Genomic DNA, 13,216 nt, shown 5'->3' with positions numbered 1-13,216 from the left:
ACTGTAAAAAGAGATGCTCTTGGGCCAGAGAATCATTTTGTTCAATTATCTGCTACTTGTGATGGTGATTGAACAGAGTACGCAACACTTGACACGTTACCAGTAAGCTGTTTTTTTTAGAACAGAGCCTTTGCAGTAAAGATGTAAAGCAAGCAAACCGGTAGTTGAATTGACAAGTAGGCTAACTATGAGCATGTAGTGATCATTTAGGTCTGAATCTGATGTTAATAGCGCAATTCAGGTCAGCCTATTAGGCTATAACAACATTTATTAAATTAATATAGCCTATGTGACAAGTGTCATTTTACGTTAAACAGAGATTATTTACAATAAACAGAAGCCCTTCTATTGTCAGATGTAAAAAATTCCTTCGTATCTCTTTCTTTAAATATTCCTGAAAGAAACCTAACATAATTAAAATAAACTCAAACGTTTTCGACAACAGGCTACTTCCTACTTGTGTCGTCATCAGGAATTACTTTAAATCTGCAATATACATAAAATGACAATACAAAGATAAATCTGACTAGTCAGTATTCACTATATAACTGTAACAAACAGTGGCGTAGCCAAGAGGGGGTTTGGGAGTTTCAACCACCCGTTTTGGCACGCGTGTGACGTCACGATATTGAGAATGAGGCTTTCAGCAGACTCTTTGTGTTTCTATAGCAAAGATTACCTAATTTTAAACGAAACGACATTAAAAGAGCGAGTTTTGCCAATAGCCTACCAAACATTCAAATATCTCAGCCAGGAATTAGCAACAAAAAACATAGAGACAGCTTTATTTCCGAAAAATGACAAAGAAAACATGATCTTATCCTTTTGCTATGCCACTTGACAGCACCAATTTACAGGAATATTCATACCCACATTTTTGTTGAAAATGCTCCCGGAATGCACCAATTTCAAAGTAATTGTGTCGTCTTAGGCGAAAACGCCGTCGGGCTTCGCCCGCCCTCCGGCCGTCACCCCCCCCCCCCCCCTTTCAACATTCCTGGCTACGCCACTGGTAACAACACTCCGAATTACTGAAAAGTACAAACTCAATAAGTGATACAAAGATGATTACGAGTAAATAACACGCCGGGAGACAGATCACTTGAGTGCAAAATATAAACATATGACATTGTGACAACAATTAGAACACACACCAGAGGAAAGAGGAGCCGCAGCCAAATAATTGCTTGTTGGTTGGTTTGGTTAGTTTTGAATCTTTATCTTCGGACTGACAAAGCCTTGATAGGTTATTTCTTGTAGTTCGCATGGTCTAGGCTACTTGTAGAGACTCTTGACGCAGGGCCGGTCACCAAGATTGACAGAGTGAAGTTTCTGATTGTTGAGATGTAAAGAATCAGGAAAAGGTAAAAGATTGTAGAGAATCAGCAGTGAGTTGTTTGTTCTCCAGGTCTAAATGTAAAAATTAAAAACGAAAAAATTAGGCTTGGAGACATCACATTTTGAGGAAAATTTTGTAGAAAATTTGTTTGTGGTCATTTTGATACCAAGATGAAGGAAATCAGTGAAAAACTCGAAATAAAAACGCAATTCAAAGAAGCATGGATTTAAGCAAGCTATTGTGGCATGAAACAGCTCGCCGTGCCACACTATAACCAGAGCCACTAGCCCACTATAGGCTATACAGTGGCTCTGTTATAACATTAGTGAAATCGGCAGCCTTTTTTGCTTTATAGATATGTGAGATTTCCAAGCCAGGCGAATCGGTAAAGAAAGCATTAGTAAAGAAAATTTGCAAGACAGCAATGTTGCCCATCTAAATTTTTTACCACGGCAGTTGGCCCAACCTTCATTTTGCACCTCAACCAAGACTCAAAGAATTTTCAATTGTAGCCCAGGCTTGATGCTCTACTAAAGTCAAGAAACTTATTTATTTGAACCCAAAATTTAGAAGAAAAAGAATCAAGACAGGACTGTAATTTTTTGTATGTTGGAACGCTTTTTTGTTTTGTTTAAATTTATCTTATTGTCCCGAATTTGTGAATCTGTGCATCAGCCTAACTGCATGTTCAAGAAGTAGTGCTGCCGCCTGCCAGACCTTTTGCCAAAAAATTATTTGATTTTTGTAAATCATTTAGAAATTTAAACTGGAATTGATCAATCAAAATGTATTCAAAGAAGTACTACATTATGTCTGTATTTAATTTTACCTGTTTATATTTACGTATTTTTTTCTAAATTGTGTGGTCGCACTGATCCGGCTTCCCGTAATTTTTACCTTGCTGAGTCTTTTATGACATCACATTTAAATTTTTTTAATGTTTCTAAGGATTCGCAAAGCGAAAAGTTCAGGAAACTTGTCACTTTTTGAACTTCTTTTGTGTGTAGTAGCCTAAAGTTAGAAACGCCCTTGTTGTACAGTAGCCTACTTGCAAGTGGTAGGCTAATTGTTTTTTACAAGTTTTCTACATTTTTGCACCAACAAAGAAAAAATAAATTGAATTGAAGTGTTGTTGCCGGGAATTACTCCATCCATTAGGTGCCGTTGAATGGAGAGCAGTCCTTAGAATGCGTTGCTCAAGCGCACACCCCGAGAGTCGAACCAGCGGCGCCGCTTGATCTTGAAGCTTATTCGTTCACGAAGTCACGCGCTAACCAACTGAGTTATCGACTTGCTGGGTAACGCCTAGAACATCACACAACTAAGGCGAAAGAGCCATGATGTCCATTGAGTCCTGTCCAATGGGGTAGCCACTTTAACAAGTCGAAATTCTGCCACTGAAATTAACTAGAATGCAACCGCCAACCAATCATAAGCTACGGTTTAAGTGACGTAAAAAATGGCGAAAGAAGATCATACAAAGCAAATTAAGTGATGGATTTTTTGTCAGCTGGTTGGCTTAGGGGTTAGGGTTAGGGCTAAAAAGCAGTCATTTCATTGACGCGCGTTCGATTCTCACCACTGCTATTGCTCTTTTTCTTCTGTAATTACCAAATAAAGTTCAAAACAAGCATTAACTCTCTGGATGAGTGCTAGAAGGGTCACAATTGGACGGTAGCCTCTTATAACACGTTCTGATTGGTTGGCGGTTGCATTGTAGTCAATTTCAGTGGCAGAATTTCGACTTGTTAAAGTGGCTACCGTCCAATGGTGCCACAGCCAGGGTTGCCAGATTGGCCTTTTTGAAAAGTGTTTGGCCGGACAATTTTTGTTTGGCCGCTTGGCCTTTTTTTGGCCTTTTTTAGTTTCCCGATTGGCATTTGTTTGGCCTTTTTTCTTTTGGTTTTCATAGTTCTTTTGGTTATCCCTAGCAACAGTGAAAAGTTTTGGTGTAGCGTTTTACATCATGCCCATTTCAAAGACCTTGCTAACTATGCTTTAACATGTCTCTGCATCCCTGTCAGTAATGCAGTAGTAGAGAGGATTTTTTCATTACTTACTGCAGTAAAAACAAAACCACGAAACAAAATGCAGACTGAGCTTTTGGAAGCGATTTTGCGAATACGAACGGACATGCTGCTGAATGGAAAATGTTGCACAAACTTTGATGCCAGTGCCATAATGATAAGGCGTTTCACATCTGATATTGTTTATGGTGAAACTAGCAGTAACGAAATGGCAGAAGCGTTAGCATTCCTAGAATAAGGAGTGTTCATTGTGGAAGGATGTTGGACATAAATGCAACAGGATGATGCTTCGCTTAATGTTATATACAGTGATGTACGCGTATACAAAAAATATTGACGCCGTCAGCGTAAACGCAAACGTTCGAAAAACCATATGCCGTATGCGTCAACGTAACTTGTAAAAAAAGTTGGCGGCGTTCAGTTGAACGCATACACTAGCGTAAACTCATTTTGTTTGCTAGGTGCCAAACATTCACACGGTATAAACCACTCGAAACAAACAAGTTTTATTTTGAATTTCCACAAAGAAACACAAGCATCTGAAAGTGTTCATCTGACATTTTGCTGTGTTTTGGTTCCAATACGTCTTTGCCCATTGAAAACATTCTTTGAACTGCAGCGCTGGAAGGTATTGGCGTGTTGTAGCGAAAAAAATACATTAAAAAGTATGCGTTGACGCTATGCGCTCAAAAACCGCGAAAACTTTACAGCGTAGCCTCAAGCGCAAACTATACAAAAAAATGTGGCCGTAAGCGTTAGCGCAAACAAAAAGTCTACGCCGCAAGTATGCGGCGTAAAATTTGCGGCGTATACGTACATCTCTGGTTTTCATATTTCAGTTGTATTGTAATTGTTTCCATACCTATCTGTTTGTATTTTATGGATTGCATTTTTTCAGGAATTTTACTAAGCAATATTCTTCTTTAACAGATAACATGTAGAACAATAGAAACTGGGTAAATATTTTCTAATTTGTTGTTGAAAACAAGTGCAAAAACACCACTGATTTCAACAAAGAGAACAGAACCTCAGGTTTGGCCTTTTTTTCTATAATTTGGCCTTTTTTGGGGATGCATTTGGCCTTTTTTGTTTTATCAACCTGGCAACCCTGGCCACAGCTTGTGATTTAGCACAAGATCTTGTGTTTTCACTTTTGATCTTGTGTTCTTGTGCTTTGCGATCGATTTTTGGCTAAATCTTGTGTTTTTTGAACAAAATCAAATTAGTCGTTGTTGCCAGTGGAGTTTGGTAGATAATTAAGGACTGGTTTTGACTAAAAGGTTTGACTAAAATCTGCGTTTCTGGCACTTAGGGCATATTGACCAATTTTACACATTGAGTTATAAAGCCTTACAAGATTAGCTAAAAAATTGATCTAAAGAGAGTAGGCTACGGTATGTGCTCGTAGTCAGACTCAAGAGGTTGTGTTGCTAGATAACAAAAGCAGCGAAAAGAATACATCAATACCAAATAATGACAATCATTCACCAACTTCCAAAAAGAAAAAGTGGTATATATAATATACTGTGAAACAGCCTTTTAATTGTCAAAGGTTGAATGATCCTGACTTTAAAAGTTGGATACAAGAAGACAAAACTGATCGATTACGATTATGTACCCTTATTTAATAAAGTGTAAATCTTTTTAATAGATAGAACTAATAATATTGCATTTACGGTACTTTCCTTCTTCGTCTACTTATTACATAATTGCGTTTAAAAAGAGAACAGGGATTAGTAGTTAGTACCGTAAGCTTGTATCTTCTCTAAACTGTTGATTTCAGAGTCATGTTATTCTTCAAATTGGCAGAAAATGGGTCGCAAAGGTTCAATTTTGCAATCTTGTGCTTTTGTATCCAAATCTTGTGCTTTTCTATGAAAAATCTTGTGCTTTTTCTGAATTTGCTGTGGCAGCATTGGTCCTGTCTTTGTCATGAGTTACCAAGGGGGGTGGGGGGGACTTGTATACCTGGGACTGGTAGGCTATATAAGTCTCCTCCCACCTCCCTTGGTAACTCATGACAAAGACTGACTCAATTCAATTTTCTCTTTCGCCTTAGTTGTGTGCTGTTCTACGTTTTTCCGACTTGTTGAGAGACGGAAAATTACGCTTGATGCTTAGGGCTTCCATGATCTTAGTCTGGTATTCAGACCTGCCTCGAAAGATGATTTTGAATTGGTCGATCGAAACATTGTCAGTGCATCTTACTCAAGTGGCGATGTGCTCTTTAATTGCACTTTTAATTGTTAAATTGTGTTTAGTGCTCTCCATTAAAATTGCTGACGTTCTCTGCATTAAAATTGCTGAGGTTATTCAGATTTATAAAAAAGGCGATCCTAACAATTTTACAAACTATTGATTAGAATCTTAAGGCTACTTGTTTTCTTTTGATAAAACTCGGTGGTTTTTCTGTGATAAAATAGCTGCTTTTGGGCTTGTTTTATTACTCAGTTAACATGTAACGATTGGGCTATTTTTTGTGGCAATTAGTCATTAGTCTGGAAATTTTAAAAACATCTGGTCGCACTCGATTTGTTGCCACGAACTGAAACGGTGGATTTTGTGAAAACTTCAAGCGTTGGTTTGGTCGGCTGTGTTATTGCTGGATTTTTTTCCAATTTTATAGCTCACAAATTTAGCACTATGTTTATTCGCTTCCCAAATCCTGCAGAGATTAAAAAAGAATCAGTTGCAGAAATCTTTTAACGAGATTCTTTGGGCTAATTTTTCTGGTTTAGTGTTTCAACACATAGCCCGCCCCGATAGCTCAATTGGTTAGCGCGTCGCTTCTGGAACGAAGAAGCTTCAAGATCAAGCGGCGCTGGTCCGACTCTCGGGGTGTGCGCTTGAGCAACGCACGTTAAGGACTGCTCTCCATTCAGCGGCATCTAATGGATGGAATAGTTCCCTGGCAACAAGACTTCAACAATCGGAAACTTCACTCTGTCAATCTCGGTGACCGGGCCTGCGTCAGTGATTCAAAGCCTCTACAAGTATGCGAAGCTGCCAGGATTAAGCTCTGCAAGAAGCTTTCCCGGTCCGAGGATAAAGATTCAATCAATCACATCGGCTGTCAGCAGACATGATACACGTTCACGTTGCAAATATTGGCAAAGCCTGGCTGTGGTGATAAGCTACCAATTGAAATGAAATTATACCTGGGAAACAGTTAAAAGCCTCTTAAATAGACATAAGGATTTGTGAAATATTGTTGTAAGTAGATTAAAGTTAAATTAATATAATTTAGTTATTGCAGACTGAGGTACGACTTATCAGTTGCATGTAATCAGTATGAGTTCCTATTTGAAAATGGGACTTGGTCTTGGCATTAGCCATCCTATAGTTTTGGATATTGGAGAAGCTTACACAAAAATAGGATTTGCCGGGGAGTCTGAGCCACGAGTAATAATTCCAACCACAATACAACAAGTTGGTAAGAACTTAAAACAGTATAATATAGCTTATGAAAGAAAATAAATTGACTTGACTAATGATTGTACTTTGTACTTTTTTGCTGCTACATGTTTTCAGTTTAATCTAACTTGGATATTTTTTGGAGCTTTTATGACAATATGACATAGGTAGTATCAGCATACAGTTACAAGACAATGGATATGTAGTTCATTTATATGTAGCTTGAAATGAAACACTAGTTGGTCAACAGAAAGTTTTATCCGGAGAGCTTTATCCTTCAACTTATTTTTGAACTTGATGTTAAAAAGTATTTTTTTACATGCATACCGTATATACATATTGTTTGTTATCAGAGTTTGACTAACAAGAGTTAGCACAATGCAGACTTGATCATCAGTTTTTGCTTTAAAACATTACTATAGTGTTTGACAAGCATTTCACACCGATTGAGAATTTATATGGTTATATAAATTATGTACAAATATTTTTAAACCCTGATGCGCTAGGTAAAATCTGGGCAAAGGTTTGGTGCAAAAAAATCATGCAAGTATCTCATGAGACAAAATTTCACTAGCGTTTAACTATGCCTACCAAACATAAATGTATGTTTTTTTGTTAATAGTACAGGTGGTGTTTTAGCTACAACATATTGTTATTATGAAAGCATTTTTTTGTTTAGGTGGCCCAGTGACATACATTTTCAAGACGGACCATAAGTCAGTTATTGGTCATTATCAAGATATTGGTCTAAAGAAAAGCATCACAAAATTTTTAGAGAGAATCTTTTTTAAAGAGTTACAAATAAGCTCCAAGAACCAACGAGTGATTCTTTGTGAGTCCCTTTTAAATCCAACAAAGATTAGACATCTGATTGCTGAAATATTATTCCGTAATTTTGAGGTATTTTGTTGGTTGAACTTTTATTCTTTTTTTAAAATTTGTTGCTTGATTGGTGTCATAAAAGATAAGTTTTTGCCTCTACAGTCTACAGCATAGCAACATATTTATCTTGGAACTATAGGTTTGTTAGTATGATTTTGTGAAGATTATTGGCATAACATATATATTGATGATGTTTGTTCAGTATGTATATATATAACATTTCTTCTGGTTACTTGACACCGCATAGATGTTCAGTTACTTTGGTTTATATTAAACATCAATTTATCAATGATTTACCAATCTTGGTAAAGATCTTTGTAAAATCTGATCTATTTACATTTAGTTGGGTAATCTGTAGTAAATGTATATTTGAAAATTATGTCGTTCTTTGAACGTCAATTTAATGTTGCTTGCCTGATTTGCCATTTTTGGGAATTGTTGAATAAAAACTTGTAACCTCATGTCGTGTACATATTTGCAGGTTGCATCATTGGTCTTTGCTCCAAATCACCTTTTGTCATGCTTCACTGTGGCAACAGGCACAGCCATTGTTGTTGATTGCTCCTATGGGGAGACAGTTGTCATTCCTGTTGTTGAAGGAACTCCTTTATTGTGGGCTTGGCATTCTGCACCGGTACATTACTGTTTCTATTCTTAATAATCATGTGTTGAAAAGTTAAAACTTAAAAGGCCATTTAGCGTCAGGTTTAATCTGGCCTTGAGATTCTTGGCATCAGAGCAATTGATGTGATATCGTCTCCATGACATCAAACCTGGCGTGTGACAACATCCTACTCTACTATGCATTATGCAACTATCCACTCTAAAATTTATGTTTTTTCCAAATATCTTCCCATATTTTCAATCATCATGAGAACTTTGTGAGACAAGTTATTGTTAAATCTGTGGTTGGAACGGCAATGCTATCCATGGGCCAATAGCTTGTAATTTTAACAACAAACATATGTATATATTCAAAGATTGGAGGTGCTGCAATTCATGAAGAACTTATGAAAAGTATAAGTGATAATGGAAAAGTGCAAGTCAATCATAACCCTCCAGATGCCGTCTCAAATCGGCTCAGTGAAAATGTGTTGGAAGACATTAAAGTGAGTGATTGTGTTGAAGTCAAGTTTCATTAATTTTGCGTCGTTGGATGTGTGCAGTGATATCAATTGATTTGTAATACTAGTTGGTACTGTATCTCATTTATTTATCATTGGCAACATCATAGCAATACAAGTTTCTTATTTTTCATTCCAGCTAGCCAAAACCTTTTTACATTGATTCAACATTTACGCATGTTAAATCAATGTAAAAAGGATAGACTGGCAGTGGTATACTTCACTCCGTTCTATTTTTGAAAATTGAAAAAAACTTGTTTCCCTTCAAATTCGATTCTCATAATAGGCCTGCGTTTACTTCATTGAGTTGTTGGCTTATTCTCAATGATTTGCTCCACTTGCTGAATAACAGCCTCCCTGTATTGATGTGTTGCAGGTAAAAGCCTGTTTTGTTGCTGAATATGAAAGAGCAAAATTGATACAGAGAGGAAAACAACAGGCCTTACTTCAGGTGTGGAGAATAGGGATGCTTAAAAACATTTTTTTATTGTATTTTTTACGTTTTTCTTTCGTTTTTTACACTAGTGAATCATTATCGTTTCATACATTTTTTCAAGCAACAACTGTTTTCATTTATCACAAGGAACTGCAAAATAAAGTGTTAAATTATAGCTGAGCTGAATAACTTATTACAATATAAATTAGTTCATTGCAGTTTTAACTAAGTTCTGTAAATCTGTACGGTAAGTCGGAAATGTGGTTGCATGCTCAGCATGTGGTACCAATGAACCACCCAACTTAGAGTGCTACCAATGATGAGGACTGTTCGGTTCCAGTCGTGACCATGTTAACAGTCAACCTCTTTTGTTGCTTGTCTTAATTTATTTTATTAGTTTATTAATTTCACAGAAAGAAGACGGTTCTTCTATGTTACCTGACGCAGAGCTCCCTAAACCAGCGTTACCTGATATGGTGTATCCACTGAATGGCAATACAAAGCTAATCATACCCGGGTCAGCTCGAGAATCTGCCCCTGAAATTCTTTTTCAGCAGGTGAGGTTCATATTTCGCATTTGGAGGTTATCGTGACATTTGTACTTCATAACAGCCTTTAAATATAGAGGGTGGTTGTTTAAAACTTACGCGCCATTTAAAATTGCACTTGGATCTTTTCCACCTATTCAGATAGCATAAGAATTTGCTGTCTGGCCAGCAAAAGTAGTTAGTTTTACATCATTTTAACGTGTAAAGACGTTACGTAAATTTAAAATAAAAGATTGATAAAAGTGATCTAATTCAGCTTGCAAAGGGACCATTTTTACATTGATTCAACGTCCCTGCAAATGTATGCCTAAATCATGCACATAGCCTCAGTTGAGGAGCATATTATCATTATCATCCCATTGAAGTGTAAAACTTTGATCATACAGGACAATGATCGGGTGTCAGTTTCCACTCTTGTAATGGATGCGTTGATCCATTGTCCTATGGTAACTCGCAAGGATCTTGCGGCAAGCATACTTGTGACAGGTTTGTAAAACAATGTGATTTTACAGTTTTAACACGTAGTTAGTATGGTTACGGTACAACCCTAGTACAATGTCAACAGGGGTAAACACCACCAGACGGTACGTTAAAATTTAACGTTACATAATTGGTTTGTTTAATAATTGGTTCAGATTACCTTTGAACTAGTTGAAATATGTTTTTTGATGATATGAAGACGCCTTCAATGTGATTTGCTGCTTGCACTGGGATTCAAATAGCTTGTGTTTTGTAAAGTTTCTTATTCGTAGGTGGAACCAGCATGTTACCCGGTTTTCGCCATAGATTGTTATTTGAGCTAAAGGAGCTTGTAGAAACTGAAGAACGATACAAGAGCAAGGTAAGTGTTTACAATCGCTTGTCAATCGGCTTGCTGTGCCCTGGCCTGGAATCGAACCCACCTACATTACGAACCAACGACTTTCATAACAAGCAGCCACTTCTGTTACATGCTGCGCTAACTTGTAGTTGTGCTAAATATCGTTGCGAGGGTTTGTTAGAATGTAACACAAAATGAGCAATTGAATTGAGCGATTAATTATTTACTTATTCAATGCATATCTTTGCGCAGTTATCAGCCATTGAATTCCGCGTTCATAATCCTCCCGTCCCGGCCAACCTGGTAGCGTGGGTTGGAGCGGCAATATTCTCTTCCCTTGACACTTTCAAGCGGAGATTAGTAACCAAAGAATATTTTGATCAAGTAAGTAGAGACTACCGATAGTAAGGTCCGCACTGTAACACACGGATGTATAAGATTGCGTTGCAAGAAAACGATAAAGATGATTTATGCCGATGAAGATTGGAGATGCATAGTTTGGTTTTTGTGGCCTTCCAAAATTTACTTTTAATTTGTGAACTGATTGACAAGTTCAGTATTAAGTTGACATAACCGCATCCCTGACAGCAGAATACGTCTACACTACAGGTAAATCAATGTAAAAATGACGGATTTTGCTGTCCGATATGGTAAATTCTAGATTCTCTTGCGATTCGTGGATTCTGGATTGTGTTGCGGGTCTCAGGTTTTATACCTTTATTTGATGAGGTAAAGGATGCTGACGACCCCAATAACAGCAGCACTGGGATGGTAAATTCAAGATTCTCCTCCTAAACCTCCTTCGCCTAATCTCGTCTAAATAATTTACTACCAGAGGTATGCTTGGGTTTCACAAAAACGCATAGGTCCAACGTAGTCACCTGCAAGGCTGCAACTATACTTGGTGCCAGCAGAAAAATATTCTCCAGTTTTGCTTAATATGTTTTTTGGTAATGCTGAATTAATAAAACATGGGTTTACCACCTTGGATATTGAAGGTATTTTGTCCATGGCCATGCAGAAGGGTAATAGTCTTCTACTATTTTTTTGCTCTACAGCACAACGGGAAGCTCCCGGACTGGTGTGGTCCTCCTTTTCTTGACAAGATGCCTGAATCACCGACCAAGTCTTTGTCGCAGCCCTTCCCAATTAAGCCAAGATAAAAGATGTTTAATTTTCTTCAAGTCAACTTTGCAATTCACTTCATGGTGCATGCGCTAATACTTGTTTGCATGGCGCTTTTGCGTAAGTTTACATTTTTGTAAAGTCTTGTAGTTACGATCAGAAAGTGATCTTGAGAGGAATCTTACCTACTAGGTATTTTTGTGTTTTGAAGCATTTGGCTTGACTTACCGTGATATTTCTGAACAGCTCAGCTGCATCTACTACACTTTAAAATCTATGTGCTGGGAACTGACACCTAATGGTATTCTCCAAATATTTATTACCGCTTCCATTTCGGTCTGGACGATTTCTATGATATATTTTGCAGCTTTTCCCTATGTTCAGCAGCCTTAAGAAGGCCCGTGGGCATTTCTCTCTAAAGCAGCTCATTGTCATTGTTCATAATCATGAGAAAAATCAAGGCCTACAGTCGAAGGGGCGCCACTCCGCAAACGAATATATTTTCTGACATCCCTTTCTGAAAACGTTATATGTTATTCAAACAATCTGTTTTGTTTTGTTATGTATGCCACTCAATCAGTCTATGTGTGTTGCGCACGCTAGTGATATCGCAGTGAAGTTGTTTAAACCGTCTTGTCCTGAACGCCTGAATGTCTACTGGAGGGGCCACCTTTTAGGAGCATCACTTTACTTTTAACAGTGACCCTGACAAATGGATAAGCCAGACATAGTGAAACTTTCTTTTGTTAAAAGTAATCTTGGAATAACAACCTTCCTTACCCTTATTACTGTGGGCTTCGTTTGTGATCTCATTGTGCAAAAGTTGTGCTTCTATGTTTTGTTCCTCTTTTCCCATGATAATACAAGATTCATATCTGCGCGTGGAAACACAGCAAAAATCTTGTGTTTAGATATTTGAGTTCAGTCGTTTATTCACTCATCCGTAGCCTACTTGCTGAGATTAGGTGTGAAGTGCAATTGCCACTGCAACCTACTTACTAGTTTTTCATTTGAACTACAATATTTCTATCAAATCAACTGCTTTGAGCCACAATTTTTCTATCTACTGTATTAATCCGCATCCATAGCCCAGTAGCTATGTTAAGCGCCTGGCTTTGTGAACTTGGATCGCCAGTTCTACTCTCGGGGTGTGCGCTGGTTGGACCAAGTAACATGTGGTACGGTAGCTCAGCCTACGGGTTTTCCATGATGATTTACCGTAGCTCGTGCAGTTGAAGTATCACAGTAGTGGGTAGCCTCCTAATTGGTCAGCCACATCAACTACACAGCAGGGCTTGTCAAACTTTCTTTTTGTGCAATCTCATTTCGGAAAATGATATCCTATGCGGCCTTTGATGGGCAGTTTCCGGTGTAAACTAACCGCTGTAGGCCTGAGCCCTTTTTTAATTTGTTTGACGATCCCAAAAATTACGTCTTGCGATCCTGTTTGGGGAGTCCTGACCCAGATAATACAAGGATTCAACGATCTTTTGTACGCTAC

At 37.8% G+C, this 13,216-nt stretch overlaps 1 protein-coding gene across 1 annotated transcript; it reads left to right on the top strand.

The window, feature by feature from the left end:
- The first annotated feature begins 6,617 nt into the window (after positions 1-6,617).
- LOC145774363 (actin-related protein 10-like) lies at positions 6,618-12,607 on the top strand. The gene is made up of 10 exons (XM_082585596.1): positions 6,618-6,799; positions 7,460-7,680; positions 8,144-8,296; positions 8,643-8,771; positions 9,163-9,237; positions 9,636-9,779; positions 10,157-10,256; positions 10,523-10,611; positions 10,843-10,974; positions 11,649-12,607. The coding sequence occupies exons 1-10, from the start codon at positions 6,658-6,660 to the stop codon at positions 11,751-11,753; spliced, it is 1,290 nt and encodes a 429-aa protein (XP_082441722.1). The 5' UTR covers positions 6,618-6,657; the 3' UTR covers positions 11,754-12,607.
- The last annotated feature ends 609 nt before the right edge of the window (positions 12,608-13,216 follow it).

This window comes from Aplidium turbinatum, chromosome 7, assembly GCF_918807975.1.
Source record: "Aplidium turbinatum chromosome 7, kaAplTurb1.1, whole genome shotgun sequence".
Classification (NCBI taxonomy): Eukaryota; Metazoa; Chordata; class Ascidiacea; order Aplousobranchia; family Polyclinidae; genus Aplidium; species Aplidium turbinatum.
Note: the sequence above shows the minus strand (reverse complement) of the source record. Positions and strands in the feature narration are given on the sequence as shown.